Below are 21,887 nucleotides of genomic sequence, written 5' to 3'. Positions count from 1 at the left end.
GGAGCAGGGGCCACCTCTATGGGCCTGCAGTCCCCTGCCTGGCTGGGCATCAGCGTGAATCACCCTGGGCACAGCCCCCTGTCCCAGCTGCACTGCCACTCTGACCTCACACTGGTGGCCATGCCCCACAGGGAAAGTGTGCTGTCTCAGCTGGCTGAGGCCTCTGGGGAAGGGGCTCAGGACTCAACCTGAGGGCTCCACAAAGCACCAGGGCAAAGGGAGAGGCTAGGAGCTTCACTGGGTAAGTCAGTGAGGAGGAGAGGCTGTTGTCAGCTTCGCCAGCTGCTCGGGGCCCACCGGCAGCCTCAGGCCAGGCTGAGGTCTCCTACAGAGGGGCACTTCTCCGGTCTGCTTCCGGCCCTGGAACCCCCGTCTCCAGGCCCAGCCAAGTCCACTGGTTCTCTCTCCTCAGCATCTCTGGATCTGCCCCTCCCTCCAGCACCGCCCCCCCACTGGCCCCCAAGTGTCACCCATAGCTCTGTCCATGTTAATGGCAGCTGGAAATCCCATGGGACTGTGACCTCATGCCAGAGCCAAATAGGTGAGGCTACTGGATGACATCACTGCCCCTGTGTGCACCCCACACTTTTCCTGTGACCCCCGACTTGCACCCATCTGCCTCCAAGCCTTTGTTGTGCTGTGTCCCTTGCCTGGGACACCCTTCCCTTTCCTCTCCCTGACCCGTTGCTATCCCCTCCTTTTCCATGTCACCTCCCCAGGCAGCCTCCATCCTGCTCTCTGGCTGCCACAGCCCCCAGGCCTCGCTGCGAGGTCACCATGCTGCCCACCTACCTCCCTGTGGGGCCGTGTCCCCAGCGCAGAGAATGTGTAAATGGATGGATAAACAAATGAATGCAAACATTAAATACTCAGAGTGTTAGGTCCCTGAGTTCTTCAATAATTTGGGATCCATCCCTTCCAAACCCCCTTTCTTTGCTGGCACAGCTACCCAGGCAGGGCCTGGCTGACACAGCGGTGGGGACCCGCTCCTCCATGGCTCCCAGGGCATTTTCAGGGTCTTCCCTGTTACTCCCCCTCCAAGCTGTGAGGTCTGGTGGGGAAGCCCCAGGACAGGCGCTGGCGTATGTGCAGGAGCCCTCGGTGTGGAGCCCGTTTACATCCTGGCCTCCTGCTCGCAGGCTGCAGCGGGGCCTCCCCTTCCCACGGTCCGCCCGCCGCCCAGCCCGCCTCACCGCTGCTCCCGTCCGTGCTGCGCTCAATCACGTGGTCCACCTGGCGCACCCACTCCCCGTTGCACTTGAAGAAGATCTGCGTGGCGGGCACGGCCTTGCACACCAGCAGCACCGGCTTGTTCTTGACGATGTACACGTCCTCAGGCTCCACCAGGAAGTTGGGAAGCAGGTCTGGGTTGGCGCCGGGCACCGGGTTGGCCACCGTGGCATTCTGCTGGGCACCTGCAGCAGGGCAAAGGCGGAAGGTGAACCAGGCGTCTGCTGGGCTTTTGGGGTCCTCCGGGGGTTCCCTGCCCGTTCAGGGGCAGGGCCAGGCCATGGGAAGCCAGCTGCCGGGCTGAGGGAGGAGTAAGGCAGATGCTAAATGTCCGCCCCCCCCGCCCCCGCCGGCCTCAGTGTCCCCTCTGTAACATGGGGGAAGAACAGCCCACCCACCCCAGCTGAAGACAGCGGAGAAACGAATGAGACAAGGGCGGCAGCAGTCAGGCTTGTTACCACCGGGTAGGAGTTCTGGGATCTGGCGAGGCAACCCCCTGCCCTGGGGAGAGGGGGACCCAGGGGAGAGCTGGAGGGAGGGAGGGCGGGGACCCCAGCAGGGTAGGAGTCCCTTTCTCTGCCGCCCTGGCTGCCTCCGGTTGCTTCAGGGTTGATCCCCATTCCTACCCCTCACAGAGTAGGTGCTCAGAACATACCAAGTGGGTGAAGGAGGGGAGGTGGCACAGCTTACAGGAGAGGCCCGGGGGAGGGCAGGTGCGGTGGCCTGGGCTGCGGGTGGCCCGGGACAGGATGGGAGCCAGGAGAGTGTGTCTGGGAGCTGAGGGACCTGGGCCGAGTCCCACCCTTCAAGGAGACCTGAGTATGGGTTTCCTTCTAATTTTAACTGAAAACCACAACCATCCCACAAGTCATTTGTTGCTAATTACACAGGTAATTGGCTCTGAGGCTTTGGCAGAGGTAAACCCCACAGCAGTGTGACAGGCTGCTAAACCAGCAGGACCCCTGAGAGGGTGGGGGTTGGGGGGAGTGGGAGGAGGCAGTGAGGGCACCCTCAGCCTCCACACACCGCTGCCCACCACACACCCCTGCCGGCCTGGCCCCCTCAGGGCTGCAGTGATGTCCCCACCAGCACACACTCACGGTCCACATGGGCCTCTACCCACTCTGCTCCCTGCTGTGGTGGCCTTGGGCGAGTTGCTGTTTTGCCATCTGTGCGATGGAGGCCCGTCTGCCCGTGGTGGAGCCTGGAGCCTCACCAGGTCGGCCTCCTGGCTCCACTACCCTTTCCACAGGCAGCTCAAACTCACAGCGGGCTTCTACCACGGAGGCCTGCCGCCTAGTGCCTGGGCCCACCTTCCAGGGAGCATCTGTGTGGCCCTTCTCTCCTACCTGCACAGGGACCCTCTCTTTCTAAGGTGGGAGTTGGCCCCCTCCCTCCCAGACTGTGATCTGGGGGAGGGGATCTGCGCCTGGTCCTATAGGCGTCCTGGGCCAGGCAGGGGAGCTGAGAATGCCTCCCGAGAGGCTGGGAAACCTGGTGTGACTTCAGGGAAGCCCCCAACCCTCTAGCCTCTTTCCTCGCTGAAGGACAGGGAGATAGTACCCAGTTCTTAGGTTCTGAGGGTGAAATGAAAAAAAAGCACTCGGCGCATGCTCAGTAAGTGTTGGCTGCTGCCAACACAGGGGTTTTGCGCTGATGATGGCCAAGTTCAGCTCCCTCAGCTCAGGAACCCTCACAGCAAGCTCTTCAGGGTACGGGCTGATGAGGAAACTGAGGCAGGAGCTGGCAGGTGCCCTGCCCTCAAGATGGGGCCGGTGGAGATGCAGGCAGAGAGGAGAAGTCACTTAGATATCTTACAAATGGGGACTCTGAGGCCCGAGGGGAGTCCCCAGACACCCCAGCTCCGGCCTTGGACTCAAAAAATGCCTTGGAGCAGCCTCATGCCCCTTTTGTTATTCCATCTGCTTTTCACTGTCACCCAGGAGCCACTTGCAAATCCCTGACCCAGGCAGTGGGCTCAGCCAGCGTAGGGCTGCATCCGGCTCCGGCTGCAAGGTCTAGAGAATGAATTGGATGGTGAGCTTCTGATATGGACTTGGAGTGGGGAGAGGCCCAGTGGCCTCTCTGTACATTTATTGGGGAAGCCACAGGACCTCAGCCAACTTGACTCCCTAGCAGGGCCTGCAGGGGGCTCAGGGACAGGGGTACAGGCTCTAGAGCGGGTGGGAGCCCCCAGTGGCAGGGCCTGCCTGGGACCTCCCCTTGCGGAGACTCAACGTGATGGCCTGTGCTTGTCTCCTGGCTAGGGGCTGGGTGGGCAGGGGTCCTGGCTGGGGGTGTGGGCAGGGAGTGGGTGCGTGGTCCTCCGGCCTCCCTATCGATCACGGCGCCAAGCACTGCTCACGTCAGCCGCCTGCTGAACCCAGCACAATCCCTCATGTCTACATTTAACTGCTAATGAAAAATAAATGTACTGTGACCAATAAGGGACATAGCTCACTTCTCCAGGGCCTCCGTCATGCCACACTGGTGTGACCGCCCCTCCCCACCCCGGTGGGGGGACCTTTATTGGGTAGAACCCAAGGGGCACCTTCTAGGTTACAGCTATGCCCTCCAGCAAGGACACTCCCGCCACGGGTGGGGGTAAATTCAGGCCCCACTGGGTGTCCTCTAGGGACTACAAAAGCTGCCTGGGCGGCAGAACTGCCTTCCCCTCTGGCCCCTGAGCCGGCTATGTGACCTTCACCCGTGTGGTCAGCTCCTGCAAACGCCTGATGCCTCACTGTCCGGTTTGGCCTCTCGTCGGAACGAAGGCCCGGTGTGACCCTGAGGTCTCTCCCTGCCACATGCAGGCCACTAGGGTGAGCATTTCTCTTTGACAGGAATCCTGAGCTTGTCTATCAGAGACAACACAAAGCAGTGCATGCTCACTGCCAAGTGCCCTGTGATCCTTTCAACAGGCAAAAGCTCCAGGTCACCTCAGTCCCCGCCGTTCTCTGTTGTCCCACCCTGACCTTGCTTCTATGTCTGCCATCTGCTTGGCTTCCACGGGCATTTCAGAATGGTGCCAGGGCCTTTGGCCGGTATCCCTGAGCCCTCTGTCCTGGCTCGGTCTAATCTCCTGTGCAGAAACACCCTCTGATCCCTCCTAGGCATGCCTCCCTCCTCCAGGTCTCTGCCCATGGTCCTCTGTCTGCCATGCCCTTCCTTCCTCCTCTGCCGGCACCTTCCTCCCTTCTCCTCAGGGCCCAACTCCACGGTCACTACTCTGGAGAGAGGGGTCCCCCCCTCACTCTCCCAGGAAACCACACATACTGTTTAGCCTCTCTGCGCCTGGGCCTGTCCTCACTGGTGCAGTAGCTCCCACCACAGGAGAAGCGCTGAGTGGCTGAGGCCTCCATCCCCACCACCACACTGTCCACCCCTGGTCCTTGCCACCCGATTCAAGGATGCCTGGGCCCACGTTAGTGACTGGAGACTTGGAGTGGGGTGCCTGTCGCTGCTCCTGGGGTGACAAACGTGGAAGAAATGCTCTGCCAGGGCGGATGCACCAGGGCTGCAGGAGGGCAGGTGCAAGGCCCGCTGGCTCTTCAGGCCCTGCCGCTTCCCGAGCCCACCCCTCTCCCTGGAGGCTCCGGCCACCACACCCGGCCAAGGCTTTCCCACCCTCACGGATGGCCCAGCGGCCCCCTGGGTTTCAGATGGAAGATCTCCTTCACTTACTAGCGGTCCTGATGGGCTCTTGGTCACCAGGAATTGCAGACGGGGCTGTGCGGATGGCTCGGGCCCTGAAGGGGGAACCCCACTTCTAGTGAGCCCTGGGGCTAATCTGACGGCCCCCACCTGTCTCAGGAGGGCACTGGCACCCCTGCTCTGGCTGCTCTATTCAGGGTGGGAGCAACGATCCTAGCCAGGATCCTGGGATCCGTTGTTGGCCCTGGGAAGACCACGTCTGTGTGTGTATGTGTGTGTGTCCATGTATGTAGGGAGGCTGGGGCCAAGAGAGAAATAAGAGACCAGTGGGGTGGACCATGTGGGCCTGCCTCACATGATTCATCTGGGAACCTCCACCTGCCTTCAAGTTTCGGCAAATGTGTCACCTCCTCCAGGAGGCTTTCCTGGACCTACACTCTTTGTTACCTGCCCAAGTGCCCACCCTGTCCCCTGAGCCTCCCTCCAGGGTACACACCCGTTCAGGACTAGGGCGGATTTACTTGCACATTGCCTCCGCTCAGAGTGGGAACCCAGGTCTGGCCTGGATACTGATGGAGTATTTGCCGAGTGACTGAATGACCACCCCTTCTTCTCCCTTGAACTTCAGAAGATCTGCCTACGAGTGGCCCTTTTTACTCTTGTTCTATAGGGAGACCCAGAGGGGGTGCAGAGCTGCCCACAGGCAGAGTCACGGGCAGGGAGAGGGCTCTGCACGCCAGGCTGCCCCGCCACACCCCGACATGCCACTGCTGAGCCCCCCTTTCTCACCTGCAGCCTGGGATGAGAAGACCTCCCCGAGTAACTCTGAGGCCCAGGGTGGGTGTGAAAGTGCTTTTGAATGTTTTATTTTTAAAGGCACCATGAAAATATGAGGTGTGATTAATCCAGCTATTAATGAACTTGTATTTACTGAGTGAGGACTCAGTCCCTGGGAGCGGGGTAGGCAGGCTGGGGGCAGGGTGTCATACCACTGCTTCTCGGAGCAGCCTTGCCCAGCCCCTGCCTGTCATCTGCTCCTTTCATCCTCCTAACAGCCCATGTTGAGGGACACAGCAGGGGGGTGGGGCGGCAAGCCCCCACTTATTCCACTTCCCTGAGAATGTTCTGGATTTGAAATGAGGTGGGGGAGGGGGCTGGAGGCCCAGCAGCCTCCGTCTTCCTGACCAGAACAGCCTGACCCTTTCCTGGCTGCTCGTGCAGCACTGAAGCCCTCATCCCGGACGCCTGTGCTCCCGCCGGCCATGCAGGTGTGCATTTGGTCCGCGTGGGGCCTGGGTGTTGCGCTCCTAGGCCCAGGCAGGGAGAGCAGAATGCCAAAGGCCAACACACTGTGCCCTTCACCTGGTGCTGGAAGCCCTGTTGGCCTGGGCCTGAGCTGCCACCGGCCTTGCCTCTAGGACTTCCCTCCATGTGTGCACTGTGGGGAGGCCTCTTGACTGTCTGCAATTCCTCAAGGGCTTGTGGACATTCTGTTCCCAGCTCTGACCCCGCCCCCCCCCCCCCCCCCCCCCCAGCCCCTTCAGCTAACAGCACTGGCTTTTCTGCAGAAAGTGACCACTCCCATCTCATTCAGGCCATATCTGCCTGGGTGACTTCTACTCGCCCTTCAAGTCCTGCTCAAACACCCGCTCCCTGGAAGCCTTCCTGACCCCCAGATAAAGCCGGCCACACCTCCCCTGAGCTCTCACAAGCCCGGATGGAACTTGCTTCAGCACCTCACACATCATATGGTCACTATTTCTGAATCTGTCAGCACCTTGAGGGCAGGGACTGAATGGTGACATCCCCCCACCCTTCATGCATCCCTATAGACTGGCCAGGGTCTGACACAGTGAGTGGCTAGCGAAGGTTTGTTGAATGAATGTTGAACAGCATTACCTCATCCAAGACCAGAGCCCAGAAGGGAGGATGGAAGTGGAGGACACACATTCAGATTTGGCTGGAAGCTAGCTCTGCTCATCTTCCAATCAATCAATCAATCAATCAACCAACCAGTCAATCAGTCAATTCCAGAAACCAGTGCTGGACTCAGGGGAAGCAGAAACTGATGTGCAGGGTCCGGTGGAGCTCCTGGCCCCGCCCTGTGGGGGCTGCAGGGACCAGACAGGTGAGGGGATGGGGATTCACGTTCTCCTGCACGGTGGTCTGAGATGGCTTCATGGGTTATTTTTTAAACTCAGGACAGTCTAGCGGCACTCAGGGGCTCTGAGGAGCAGAGACGGAATCCATGCTTGCTGTCAGACAGACAGACAGCTGTGGGGGTCTGGGGAGTGAAGGAATGGTGGGGTGGGAGGCCCTGAGATGACAGATTTGGGGGCCACGCAAAGAACCCTGAGGTTCCAGGAGTCAACTCATGGACCTGCCCGAGGTGACAGCAGGATGCCATGGGGCCGGAGGCAGCTGGGTGTGCGTCCCAGAATTCTCCCAGATCCAACACAAAGCCCTGTGCCCTGCCCGCCAGCTCTCGCTGGGCTCACTCACTGTCCAGCCCCATGCAGGACGGTTTCTCAGGCCTGTTTCCTCATGTGGGCGCACCTTGCACCAGGACCAGGTGGGTCAGGACTGCTCCCTGCCCAGGGTCTCGAGGTGTCTGCCCGCCCTGGCCCCCTTCTTCTTCCCCTTTGGTCTATCCCTTTGTCATCTGTCGCCCTGCCTGCCTGTTGTTCCCAACGGCCAGGGCTTCCTGGAGGCAGGGCAGGTCTGGGTCCAGGCTCTTTTGCCCCAGGGGGTGTTCAGTGCCAGAGGGAGAGGATGCCTGCAGTCTCTCCTGCCTAGGGGTGTGCAGGGGGTGGAGGTGACCGGGTGGGGGTGCAGCCCCTCATGGTGTCCCTATGAAGGGAGGACTGCTCTCCTGACCCGTGCTCACACACATGCGTGTGCAGCGCTCTGGTTTCCATGGTAACATGTGTGTGAAAGTGTCAGAAGCAGCAGCCACCTCCCTAAGTCACCCTCCTCCCCAGCGGGCTTCAGGGGTCCACCCTGTCACAAGGACAGACACAGGCATCACGAGGAAGACATGTGTACAGGCTAAACCGCAAAGGACAAAGAGGGCGGGGTGTGTGTGGAGAAGGCACCATCTCCCCAGCTCAGAAGACAGTCACACTGAGTGGGGTGCATGGCTGGGCGACTGCCTGCCACCAGCGCACAGACCGGCACTGCACGCAGGAGCCTTTGACCAGCCCTCATGCTGCAGACGAGGACCGTGAAGCTCAGGACTTGCCCAAGGTCACACAGTCACAGAGGGCAGGGTGGGCAGGGGTCTGGGTGTCTCCTAGACAAGCGTCTGGCCTGCCCACCCACCGCCCTCTGCTCACTCCACTTACTCCCTGACCCCGTTTCTCAACCCCCACAGCTGATCCCAGTCCTGGGCCTTTGCACTTGCTCTTCCCACTGCCCCTTGCTCTTCAGGGATTCGAATCCCTTCTAATCCCTCAGCTCTCGGCTCCGCTCCAACGCTGTCTCCAGGCAGGCTCCCCTGACTGCCGTGCCCAGACCCCTTCCCCCGCCTGTTTTCCTCAGAGCACTCCCACCACCTGAAGTCACCTGTTACCGTCTGTGTCCCCCCCCCCCCGAAAGGGGCACAGCAATGGGGACCACACTTGTCTTCCTCACTGCTGTGGCCCAGAACCTGGCACAGGGGCTGGCACAGAGCAGGTGTTTGATACACATGCGCTGAAAGCACGAATGAACAAACATGGGTCTCCCCGCTCTGCGCCCAGAGCCCACACCAGGGGTCGCACCTCTGCCGCTCAGAGCCCCACGCCCACCCGCGCAGGAGACTTCAAAATTACTGGGATGCCCGGGGGTGAGCGCTGCGATGGGACAGGCCCCGGAACGCCCTCCCAGGGCCCCTTCCTGCCCCAGGGCCTTACTTCAGGCCAGAGAAATAGTTAATAAAGCTGAGGCCTAAATAAGCATTTGATTAACAAACGATAAAATAGCTATTGTGTCCCCGAATTAAGCTATAATTGTGGCTGATAATTGGCTGGTTAGAATTTAATAAGCTGCAATTAAATAGAATGGAATCCAAGGTAATTATGTGGTCGCACAGCCCACAGAGAACTGGGGAAGGAAGGCTTTCTCCGGCTTTGGACTCTTCTGCTGGTGCAGTGTGTGCTGCTGTGGATGTTTCTGGTTCTGGTGTGTGTGTGTGTGTGTGTGTGTGTGTGTGTGTGTGTGTTTGTGTGTGTGTCTGAGAGAGAGAGAGAGAGAGAGAGAGAGAGAGAGAGAGAACGACAGGCCTCTTCCACCTCTCACCTGGCAGAGGTAGCCAGGTGGGCCAGGCCCAGCCCCTTCACCACCACTAGGTCTGAGTCTGTGGCAGCCCCGGCTGAAAGAGACATAGAGGGCCCCTGGCACAGTTCCCTGCAGGAGGGTGGACCTCCTGTCTTCCTAATGAGAAAACTGGGCTCAGAGAGGGGAAGACTTGCTCAAGGTCATACAGCAACCAGTGGCCAGGCGGGGCCAGATTTCTCAGCTTGCCAATGGATCAAAGGTAATTCAGACTGGCCAGCAAGCTGGAGGCTGCACCCCCCACCCTACCAGGTCCCCAGGCACCACCCCCCCATTTCCATTCATGTCCTTCACCAGGTAAACATATAAGCTAAAGAAGGACAGTATGACTTCCACACACGCACCCTTCAGACAAAGTGCTCCTGCCCCATCTCCATTTCCCTCTCCAAGGCTGGCCCACCCACCGAGGCCCTGGTGGCTGCAGAGCTCCCGGTGGCCTCAGGGCAGCATGCCGACCCCCACCCCCACCCCGGCCCCCAGCAAGTCCTCGGGGATGATGAATGGCATTGCCAACTTGCCGTTTATGACCCATCAGCATTTTTACTATGTTGCTGGCAATTAATTTAATTAAAGACCCTGTCCCAGATATGGCGGCATTTCATATCTCACTGGTTTAATGGGAGCCTGGCCGGAGCCAGAGCCGGAGCCGGGTGTGGTCCAGGAGCGGCTGCACTGGTCCCCGACCTGGCTCAACCTGGCAGGCACAAAGCAGGGCAGTTGTGGCCCTGGGGCGAAGCCAGAGACAGGAGGGAGGCCACACAGTGACCTGCCATTTGGAGACACTGCCCACACATGCACGCCCACAGGGGTTCTCACACATATGTGTGTGTACACATGCTTACACACGCACGCACAGTCATACCATTACAACTAACGTTACATGGATTGTTTTATTTCACTCTCGCGACAATTCTAGGAGCCAAAGAACTATTTTAAATTTCCAACTTCTGGGAAATGAAGCGGAGGCATGGCGAGGTGGAGTAAGCAGTGAGGGATGGATTCCTACCCGGGCAGACTGGCTACAGGAGCCCCATGCTCCTAACCAGGGCACAGGCCGTCAGCCAACATGTGATGGACACAACGAGCCAGATGCTGTGCGAGCCACAGCCACACAACTGTGCTCGAGATGGACTCCAGTCTCCACCCCATGGAGTGTCCAGTGGCCACAGCCCCACCCGGCCAGTCCTGGGCACACAGCACCCCAGAATCACGCTCACCATTTCTGGGCACACACATCAAGCCCCTTACACACACACTGTGCGTGCCACCACTGCCCACTATCCCCCAGGCTAAATTTGGCTGGGACGGCTGATGCCCTTACCAGGATGGCGACCCAGCAGCTCCTGGTCACCAGTCATCCTGTGACCCGATTCTCAGCAGCCGGCCCCTCCTGGACCCCTTCTCTTTCAGGGACCACAGGAAACCCAGTCGCAGACCCAGCACCGCAGGCAGCAGCTCCTCATCCAGGCAGCCACCTGGCTGTGCTCTTCCCTCTCCTGGGAACCTTGCTTCCTTGCCCCCTACCCCTCCCCCATGCTAGCTCCTGCCCATGGCTCCCCAACCAGGGCCTCAGCTCTCCTCTCTGCTGAGCACCATCCTGACACTTTCCCTGTCTCTGGACGTTCCCTAGAACCTCACAGCTGCCATCCCAACTTGGGCTCAGCAGCTCCACCAAACCTGTTTGCTCTGTCAGCAGGGCCATGCCCCCAAGGAGCCTCAAGGGGAATCTCACAGCCTCCGTGCTCCCCAGCCACCCACTGCTGCGGCCCAGCGCCCCCAGGCCTCTCCTACCCACTCCCTCCTCTCTCATTTCATGGCTACCCAAGTCACTCAGCCCCCCTCACTCAATCCTCCCACCCACCCCAACGTGCCTTCCTGTGACCACCTGCTGGCTCCAGTGCCATTGTCAACTATGCCACCACAGCGCTATTTCTAGAAAGAAAATCGGATCCCACGCTTCAAACCCCTGCAAGGGTTTCCAATGACTGCAGGGTAAAGGTCAGCTCCCCACACCCCCACACCCCCAAACTCAACTCAGTAGCCTCATCCCTGGGCACCTACCCACACCGTGCAGCCAGCTCAGTGCATCCACTAATCCCCTCTTCCTGCACAATGGGCCCCTCACCCTAACTTTTCCCTGCACCTGCTGGGTACCCTTCCCACTCCCAATGGCCCCCAGTCCTGTTAATTCATAATTCAAGGTGTCACCTCCTCCAGATGCCCTCCCTGGTTCCTCTACACATGCTCCTCTGGCTCTGTGGCTGAGAGACCATTATCTGACAGATGTAGGCTGGTTGGGGGGGGCGGGGGAAAGGGCTGCCTCCTCCATCAGACTGTGCACCCTCAAGTGCATGCACTAGGCTCCAGCCACCTCTTCTCAGCAGTGTCCAACTCAGGGACTGGTAAGTTGGGGGTCAGTGACTATGGTTGAGTTGAAGTGCTCCCCCCAGTCTTTGCAAGCCCTGGAGTGGGCATTGTGTCCTTTCTGCCCTGTCAGCAACCGACCCACGGCACATACTCCCTGAGGGATGGGGGCAGAGGCTCCAGTTGGGCATCAGGGGACTGGGTCTCCAGTCCTTACCCACTCTGCCTCTACCTGGATGTGTGGCCTTGGGCAAGACACTGTCCTCTCTGGGCCTCAGAAAAGTCAGGGTGGCAAACTCAGCTGCCTTAGGGGCTGGGACAGTGGAGAGTAAAGGGGCTGTCCGAAGGGTCAGCTCAGCCAACCGCTGCCACCAGAGGCGGGCCAGCCAAGAGGTGCCACATACTTTCCTTTCAGGAGGAGCTGGAAATCCATTTTTATGTGAAACTTCCTGTTTAAAATGATGTCAACTAACTTAAACATTTAAACAGTGTGTGGGCCAAACAAGTTGGCAAGCCAACGCCAGGCTGGACAATGTCCAAGGTCTCCTCTGACTACAAATCAGGGTCCTACACAGCAGGGCGAAGCGGGGAGTCCCCCTCCAACACGACTCTGGTCTCCTCCTCCTTCCCCACTCCGCCATCCTTGCCAGCATCCCATCACCCTTTCTCCTCCCCAGGGCCCCTCTTCATCACGGCCTCCAGAAGGAAGTCCCCTGGCATCTGGGCAGAGGTTGGAGGGGTCATCTGTCCATCACCCCAGGTGGTTGGGACTTCATCGTCAGCACAAGCCACAGCCTGGGCTGAGACCTGAGGGTCGTAGAAACAGCTGTTCCTGCTTGAGAAAGTGGTGGGGTCAGGAGAAGGGGACAGGCTGTGGGCTGTCCTGCCTTGCCTGGCTTTGGGTGGGCCTCAGATCCTGACCAGGAGAAGGCTGCTGGAGACAGAGACACAGGTAGGTAGGTAGGTGTGTGTGGGGGTGGGGGGAGGCACACCACAGGGGAGACCCCTGCAATGACCCCCACAAATCTGGGTGGGCAGGAGCCCAGAGCTGGCTGAGGCCTTGTAGTTGGGAAGAGGGTGCTTGGCCACGCCCATCATACCTGGGACAAGACAGTAATGAGCCCTCACCCCATTTTAATTACCTGCTGTCCAAATAATTACCAGCTTGTTTATTTCACTTAATGGCAGCCATATTTTTCTCCTGATATTGATTTCATGTTTTCCCGGTTTGTTCATTATCTTTCCTGCCCTTAATGGGCTCTGAGGTCTTGCAGGTAGATGAGAGGGGGCTGGAGGAAGTGGGGGCCGGGGGGAGGCAGGAGGGATGAGAGGGAACACACGGAGCAAAGAGAGAAAAGAGGTGGCTTTGGCCTTGCTGTGCAGCCTGAGGCAAGCCACTGCCCTCTCTGGTTCTTGAATCCCAGAACCCCAGATCCCTCTATACCCTCTTGTTCTTGATGCAATGGGTGGGACGTTTTAAAATGGGAAAAGGGCCGAAACCGGTTTGGCTCAGTGGATAGAGTGTCGGCCTGCGGACTGAAAGGTCCCAGGTTCAATTCCGGTCAAGGGCATGTACCTGGGTTGCAGGCACGTCCCCAGTAGGGGATGTGCAGGAGGCAGCTGATCGATGTTTCTCTCTCATCGATGTTTCTAACTCTCTATCTCTCTCCCTTCCTCTCTGTGGAAAATCAATAAAATATATTTTAAAAAAAATAAAATAAAAAATAAAATGGGAAAAGGGCAGCAGAGGAGAGAGAAACTGATGTACCCTTCCCAAGGGCCCCTACAGGGATGGGCAGACTAAGGCAAGGCTGAGGGTAGAAGGGATATGGGGGAAGGGCGGGGCGCTGCGGCAACACTAATGCCAGAATGAGGAAGGGAGGGATGCTCCTGGACACCCCTCAGAAAAGGCTGCAGTGTGGAGGCCGCCACTTGGCTGAAGCCTCCCTGTCCCCATGTCCCCAGGTCTGATGGGGAGGGAGCAGGAGCCTCCGCCCTCATAAAGCCCAGCCCCTCCCTGGGCCTGACCTTCATCCTTGGCCTCTGCCTCACCTGCCTGCCATCGCCATGGAAACGTGGGTGATGCTGTGATGTCATCGGGGCTGTGGAAGAGCAGCTCATTTCTCTGACATGCAGGGGGACAGTAAGGAGAGATGGGGGCAAAGGGAGAGGGAAGGGCCAGCGTCTCTTTGGGTGAAGATTTAGAGCCTCTTGAAGGTGTCATTAGCTCTTAATAAATCACTAATATTGCATGAATATTTAAATCTTAATAAAAAAGGGCCCCGTGAGTCTCTGTGTGGGTATTTATTGCTATTGGGCTGGAATGGATAGAAGTTGGTATCGGTCTGATTGAACTGCTGCTATCACCACAGCTAAATGGGTAATTGGGAGTGAGAGACGCTATCAGTGGATATAAATTATATACAGTAAACCAAGGACATTAACTGGGGGTTTATTATCAATTATCTCTGTGTTTTAAAACGAACTTTAAGTATATTAATGAGAAGTTTACAGGTCTTAATGAATTGAAGGAAGCTAAGGCTGCCGAGGGCCCCCACCCAAGGGAGGCCCTGGAGGAGGGCTCACCGGTCAGTGTGGGGGCCACACACACCAGCTGTCCTGCTTGGTCCAGTGGGGACAACGGTCAGCTCCTGGGGCTAGCCCTGACCCTCTCTGAACCTCCATCGCAGAGAGGGGCACTGGGTGGGGATGGGCACCCCGGCTGCTGTGTGGAGAATCAGCTGGAGCCTGACTCTAGCTCAGCGGTTCTCAGCCTGTGGGTTGCGACCCCTTTGGCGGTTGAACGACCCTTTCACAGGGGTCGCCTAAGACCATCCTGCATATCAGATATTTACATTACGATTCATAACAGTAGCAACATTACAGTTATGAAGTAGCAACGAAAATAATTTTATGGTTGGGTCACAACATGAGGAACTGTATTTAAAGGGCCAGAAGGTTGAGAACCACTGCTCTAGCTGGACATGGACCAGGCAGACCTTCATTGCCCTCAAGCCAGAACATGGGCGCTGCCATTAGAGCAGCACAAATGGAGTGGGAGGTCGAGAGGGGTGTGCCGCTGGGTGGGGTGGGAGTGGGGGTCAGGTGCCCCAGTGGAAGCGTGGGGCGGGCAGGACATTTGTGCAGCGGGCCACACCCACCCCTGCTGAGATGCACACTCGGCCCACAAGCCAGCTCACTTCCAGGACAGCACAGCCTCCTTCTGGGCCAGTTCACCCCCCAGCAGCCTCGGCTCCCTCTGGGGTCTGTCACCAGGACTGTGTCCCTTCAACCTGGTGTCCTCAGCCTCTCCTGACAGGCCCTGGGCTGTGGCCTGGATTTGTTAAGGAGGGAAAACCCAGGCCCCTCTCTCAGGAGCTCACCCACCGGTAAGAGACAGACATAGGCTAGGGGTCAGAGCAGTGAGTTCAAGGTTACAACTCAGGCAGTTCTGTCAGAGAAACCCTGGTGGCAATGGGAACACACAACTAGGGCCTGATCTGAGGCACACAGGAGGTGGAGTTACCAAGCTGTATAAAATGCCTCGATGGCCCAGGGGTCTCCAAGGATGCTCAGCTCTCCTCCACCAAGGATTAGAAAACACCTGTTTAACTCTCTGGCTCCGTCACCCTGCTCCTGCTCAGCCCTGACAGCCTGGCTTTCACCTCCCCCTCTTCAATGCAACCCTTTCTCCCATTTGCCAAGGACACATGTCCATCTGATTCAAGATCCCTTGCCTTCAGGACTCTGTTGAGCTTCTCCCTGCCCACCGTCCCTTTCGTCTGCTTTCTCCTGGCTCCTGGAGAAGGGCAGGCTTCTGCCCCAAGAACCTCAGGGCAGAAGGTTCCAAAATCCCCACTGCAGGACTTTGGGGCCTATCCTCATAGGACGTTTCCTCTCAGCTCTGCCATGTGGTCACCCGCAATGGTCAGCTCCCCGTGCAAACAGCACCATCACTGCCCCAGCTGGAAACCTGCTGGATCTGCCTCTTCTGTCCTATTTTCTCCTCTCCCTTCAGGTGTCACAGGCCACTGTTCTCTCAACTCACCCTCTAGCACAGCCGTGGGCAAACTACGGCCCGCGGGCCAGATCCTGCCGTTTGAAATGAATAAAACTAAAAAAAAAAAAAAAAAAAAAAAAAAGACCGTACCCTTTTATGTAATGATGTTTACTTTGAATTTATATTAGTTCACACAAACCCTCCATCCATGCTTTTGTTCCGGCCCTCCGGTCCAGTTTAAGAACCCATTGTGGCCCTCGAGTCAAAAAGTTTGCCCACCCCTGCGTCTAGCATCTAGCTTTTCATCTGTTCTCCGAGCGTTCTAAGTTCAGTCCTGCCTTGGAGCTATTGTACCTGCTGTTCCCTCGGCCCAGGATGCTGTTCCCACTGATGCTATAGCTCACTCCTCATGGTTCAGATCTCAGCTCATGGCACCTCCTGAGAAAGGCTTTCCCTGAGCGCCCCATCTAAAACAGTCCCTCCAGCACCCTCTAGTGCCCGCCACCTCTGAAAGGTTCCCTGTTTCTTTGTTGTCCATCTGCCTGGCACAGGGCGGGAAGCTCCGGGAGTGGATGGCCTACCTGTCTCATTTACCTGGAACAGGGCGTTGCACACCAGAGGCCTCACTACATATTTCTGAGTGAGGGAATGAGGATGTTTCTGGAGGATGAGTCCTGTGGGCTTTGGGGATACTCACTGTCCCAGGGAAATCAGCATGTTTGTATGCAGTACGCATGCCCAGCACGGGGACAGCAGGGCAGGGAGGAGATGCGGCTGCCTTGGGAAAAGGCGAGGGTCCCAACGGGTCAGTAGGGAAAGGCATTCTCGGCTGGGGGAATGGGAGAAGCAGGACATAGCCGGTGGCAGCATGGGTTGGGTTAGGAAGAGTTTGAATCTGTGCCAGGACACTGAGCATGGGAAGCAGGGAAGGTTCTGGAGCAGGGCCTATGGGGTCAGAGAGCTGGGGAGAGGAGAGTGAAGGCCACTGGCACAGCACACAGGGGCTGCCAGACCTGAGCGGATGGTTGGAGAAGAGGAGCAGATGTGAAAAGCATCTGGGGGCAGGTGAGGAGAGTGACCATCCTGCTGGGAGGCAGGCAGGGGGCAGCAGAAGATGACTCTTTCGTTTCCTGCCGGTTGAGTGGGTAGATGGTGCAGTAGCCAGGCAAGTAACTGGAAAAGCCTTGGCCCTCTGCTGGTGCTCAGGGGAGGCCAGACCGGTGCCCTCTGGCGAGCTGAGAGAGCCATCAACCCAGCCTGCCACAAGCTTAGTGTGTAATGACCGCTGTGTGTCGAGAGCACTGGGCTGGGAGTCCACAGCTCTGACCACTGTGCCTCACGGTGCACAGGGCGGGTCTTGGGCAAATCGCTGAGCCTCAGCCCTACTTGGGCCTCTGTCTTCCAGCTGGGACAACAGGAGACCAGGCTGGCTTTCAGAGGCTGCAAACTGCTGGCCCACAGCTTTAAACCAACATTTAAAGACCAGGAAGTTTACAGAAACAGTGGTTTCCACCTGCTGTTGAAGAAATGGAGGTTGGGGCCACACCAGGCCCAGGCTCCCCTGAGCCACAGCTGGCTGTACTCTTGAGAGCTTGTTTGGAGGTTCTAGCAGGGGAGCACAGCTACTGTATACCCTCCCTCGACCTAAGACCAGTCCTCTTCTCTGGGGGGAAGGTCGTCCTCTTCACCCCTTGGACCACAGCTTTGGGAGGGACGCACATGGATCGGTGAGGGAGGAGGGGGACACCTGCCTAGCCAGTCGGATCAGCTGAATCAACCCTGGCGATCAATGGGGTGACAGAGGTGGCAGCCAGATCGCCCTCACATCCTGGCTACACTCTTCAGGTGTGGCACAGCTCACCCAGGTTCCCTCTGCTCTTCCCTCACCAGCCTGCTAGAACCAGTAGCCACCCACGCTGGGCTCAGGCTGGCCTCTACTCCCACCTCCATGGGTGGAAATAAACCTCCCTGGACAGGAACAAGGAAAACCCAAGGAGACAGAGAAGCTGGGTCTTGGTGCAGACATGCGCCTGCATCCCTGGGATTCCAGGGGAGGGGGGGTCCCATATGTGCCCCACACCCTTCAAGAGTAGGGTGCCCCCTGGTGCCCATGGGGTCCCAGTCCATCTCGAGGACATGACAAGGCCTGGCCTCTGTCGAGACACTTCCATTAGCTTAGACCTGAGTTCAGTGACAGCTTTTATTTTAAAAGCGCTTTCCTCCTCCAAACAGCCTCATTTGCTTAACTCTCTCCAGCTTTCCACCTGGTTTCCATGCCTCTGGGCCCCTCTGCCTCCCTGCTGCCTCCTGCTTGTAAATAATCCTGTCCTCTGTGCCTATAATTAGCTCTAAGTAGTATAATTCATAACAAACTTTATTTCTCGTGGCATCTTCCTTGATAACATGTTGCTGGGCGCCTCGCAGGATCAGCAGGAGGGAAACCAGACTCAGGAAACAGCTGAGCGCTCTCCCTGAATGCTCCTGTCCGCACCCACGGGAGCTGTGTGGACCAAGAAGACCCTTCATGTCCCCCTCTGGCAACTGGGGGGAGGGTGGGTGCCAGGGCAGGGCCAGGGATGCACATGACAAGCCCAGAGACTCTTCTGTGGGTGATCATAATCATAACAGTAAGAATCACAACAGCTAGCACACAGTGCCTACCATGTCCAGCTCTGCCTTTTCAAAATCAGGATTGTCTTTTTTTGACAAATTAATTAAAACTTACTCCCTTTAAATCTATAGTTTGATGAGTTTTGTCAAATATATCCATGACCACAATCAAGATAGAGAAGTTCTATCCCCCCAAAAATATCCCCCTGAGCCCCTTTGCCATCAACCCTTTCTCCCAACCCCAACAACCATTAATCTGCTTTCTGTGGCTGTAGTTTTGCCTTTTCTAGAATGTCACAGAAATGAAATTGCACAGTATCCAGTCTTGTGCCTGGCTTCTTTCACTTAGCACCATGCTCCGAGGGTCATCGAAGTCGCTGCTTGAGTTGGGCCCTTTTTATTGCTGAACAGTATTCCACTGTAGGCATGTGCCGCAGCTCGTTTATCCAATCACCAATGCTTTTGTGGATCCTGGTAATTACAAAGGTGCCGTAAACTTCCACATACAAGCCTTGGGTGGACACGTCTTCATTTCTCTTAAGAGGGGGCTTTCGAGGGCACAAGGCAAGCATGTGTTTAGTTTGATTAGATATTCTGTCTTTGTTTCATACACGACATATATTTGTACATAACATCTCACTTAATCTCTCAACTTCTTGAGTTAGCTACTCTCATTGTTCCCATTTTACAGGTGACAAACTGAGTCTCAGAGGGGGGCAGTAACTTGCCCAAGGTCACATTACTAGACCTGGCAGAGCCAGCACCCTGGCTCCTGGGTCTGTGTTCTAAGGCTCCAGCTATGCTGCCACTCAACCCTGGGTGAGGCTCGGGGTGGTGGGCAGAGCTCTGACCTGGGCGCCGTAGGCCTGAGTCTGAGTTCCAGCTCCATCTCTGGAGAGCAGTGTGCCCACACGAGTGCCTCAGACTCTGGTGCATCCCTGTCCCAAAGCAGCACCCACAGTTGCCTGCATCACTGAGCAGCTCTATGGCGGAAAGGAAAGAAATGAGAGCAGACATTTGGTGCTCCCTGCAACTTTAGCTTTGAGGTCATTACCATGCTGTCCTGACCCCAAGGGCTTCTAAGTTTAGCAAAAGAGACAAGAATGGTTCCTGATATTCCCATGCCTGCTATGGCTTTCAATGCACGACCAAGCCACACTGCATCCATTCAATGCATAGTCATTCATCCCCCTCTGCTACAGACTGAATGTTTGTGTCCCCTCCCAATTCCTATATATTGAAATCCTAACCCCCAAGATGATGGTATTAGGAGGTAGGGCCTTTTGGAGGTGATTAGGACATGAGGGTGAAGCCCTCACGAATGGGATTAGTGCCCTTATAACGAGGTCCTAGAGAGCTGCCTCGCCCCTATCACCATTGAGGACAGAGGGAAAAGATGGCCATCGATGAAGCAGGAAGCTAGCTCTCGTCAGACACCCAATCTGCAGTTGCCTTGGCTTCCCAGCCTCCAGAACTGTGAGAAATAAATGTCTGTTTATAAGCCACCTAGTCTGTGCATTTTGTTATAGAAGTCCAAATGGACGGAGACACCCCCTGTCTGGAGCAAGACGTTTCCAGTGAGGAAACCTGCCCAGACACTAAGAGTGAGGGGATTAGAGGGCACAGCCCTCCCTACCATGGCTGCTCAAGGACAGTTGGCACATCCATGAGGAGGGCATGAGTGGGATGTTCTCCCTAGCTCCACCCCCACCTTTTCGAGGACATTAATGTGTGGTCACCTGTTCTCCCTAGTTCCACCCCCACCTTTTCGAGGACATTAATGTGTGGTCACCTGTTCTCCCTAGCTCCACCCCCACCTTTTCGAGGACATTAATGTGTGGTCACCTGTTCTCCCTAGCTCCACCCCCACCTTTTCGAGGACATTAATGTGTGGTCACCTGTCATCTGGTCCTGCTTGTCCCACTGCAGGATGAGATTTCCCTGAAGTTGGTCTGGACAAACTAATGCTGCTTGGATAGTGATTTAGAAGACGGTCATCAGGGGGGCTTGGGGCCAGGGTGGGAAGAAGCCTCCCTCTTGTCCTGCCCACTAGCTCCCTTCAGGAAGTGCTCAAAGGGCTCACTAGGGACAGAGAACCTTCACTTGCCCCTCACATGAGCCCTTGGCCACCATGAACTCTGCTCCAGACTAGCGACTGGTGGACTGGGTGAGGGTCTCCAGGCCTCTCTGGGATTGGCCAGGGGTGGGGGAGTTGGTGGGAGAGGAAGGACTTGTAAGGAACCTGCTGAGTCTGGGGAGGGCCAGAACCATTATTCATTCCTACCACCAAGCCTTACAGCTTTCCTCAATAGGTAACACTCACATCAGCACTTTCCCTTCCGTGCTTTTGTTTTAACAATGAGTGAGGTTCTGCTGATGTGAGTGTTACCTATTGAGGGAAGCTGCAAGGCTTGGTGGTAGGAATGAATAATGGTACTGGCCCTCCCCAGACTCACAGCCCAGCCCCTGTCACGGCACCCTCTCACACCTGCCACTCCCAGCGTCTCTGAGTTTCTTCCCTCCTTCTAGTACTCAGCAGGTTCCTTACAAGTCCTGCATCATAGGGTCTGCTCTCAGATCCCCAGAGACACTCCCTCAAGTCTCCCCATTCTTAGGTTAGGCCACCTCCCCCATGCACATCCTCTGTCTTCCTGTCACATTTAGACTGGCCCTGCCCACAGACTGGGCAGGTCCGAACTTCCCTGGGGGGATGGCGGGGACAGCCAAGGACCTGAGCATCAGGGACAGCTCTGAGTCTGCCCAGTCAGCTGGCCCTCCTGGCTGGCCTGTGGCTAAGCGATGTGGTTATCCCACACCACTGAGCCAACGTGACAGCGCCCATCCATCACCCAGCTCCCGCACATGTGCCCTGGGATGCATGTCCACTCCTCTCACTGCCTGCGATCAGGGAATGGTGAGAAGACAGGAGGGAGAAGTGAGGCAGGGATCAGAGCAACAGACATGAAGGGAGTGACAGGAGTGGTGTTGGGAAGTCAGTAGCATTTGAGAAGGCCTTTGAAGGTGGCACAGGGTTATCAGTAGGTGGGATGACAGGGGACCAGCAGGTGCAAATTCTCAGAAGCAGAAACTGAAACAGCACACTCAATGATTGGAAACCTGTTGACTTCTCCCCAGCTCCCATCCCCCCCGCCACTTCCCCAAACAGCAGCCCCATTTCTTTAGGGATCCCCTATTGTTCCATATTTAGTTGTGTGGTTAGATGGAAATGATGCCCCGACCAGTGCCAAGAGTGGACCCTGATTGGCTTAAAGCAATCGTATTTCCTGTCCTGACTGTGGTGATTGATTTGGGAGAGACATGGGAACCAGTCAATGAGGACATTTGCTCCCCTAAATGAAGGGGAGGGGTGAGGGTGTAGGGGCTTGGCTGCTTTAGTCATTTCATTTCCAAGGCAGGGAGGGTATGGAGTTGCCAGGGGCTGCCACGAGGAGGCCAAGGGTGTGGCCAACACCAGGGAAGGTAGAGCAGAGACACAGAGAGAGCAGCAGTTCCAGAGCAATACTGCTTCAGCTGGTGGATCAAGCCTCGCCCGAAGTCAGCCATACCTTTGGGCTTTCCAGTTACAAGAGTCAATAACATCCACTTACTATTTAAGTCTGTTTGAGTTGAGTTTTCTGTCATATTGGAACCAAAATATTCTTAACTGAGAATCCAGTTTGGCTGGAGTGTAAGAAACAGAGAAGAGAGGTAAGAA

The 21,887-nt window shown here is 56.8% G+C and overlaps 1 protein-coding gene across 2 annotated transcripts in view; it reads right to left on the bottom strand.

The window, feature by feature from the left end:
• UNC5A (unc-5 netrin receptor A) overlaps nt 1-21,887 on the bottom strand; it is a 58,678-nt gene that overhangs the window by 13,685 nt on the left and 23,106 nt on the right. For both annotated transcript variants that reach the window (XM_070415091.1, XM_070415092.1), the window contains exon 2: nt 1,194-1,415. In XM_070415091.1, coding sequence (XP_070271192.1) covers nt 1,194-1,415 — 222 coding nt within the window. The remainder of the gene's footprint in view (nt 1-1,193; nt 1,416-21,887) is intronic.

The sequence above is a fragment of the Myotis yumanensis genome, unplaced genomic scaffold (genome assembly GCF_028538775.1).
Source record: "Myotis yumanensis isolate MYYU_CA2020_CCGP unplaced genomic scaffold, mMyoYum1.0.hap1 SCAF_5, whole genome shotgun sequence".
Classification (NCBI taxonomy): Eukaryota; Metazoa; Chordata; class Mammalia; order Chiroptera; family Vespertilionidae; genus Myotis; species Myotis yumanensis.
Note: the sequence above shows the minus strand (reverse complement) of the source record. Positions and strands in the feature narration are given on the sequence as shown.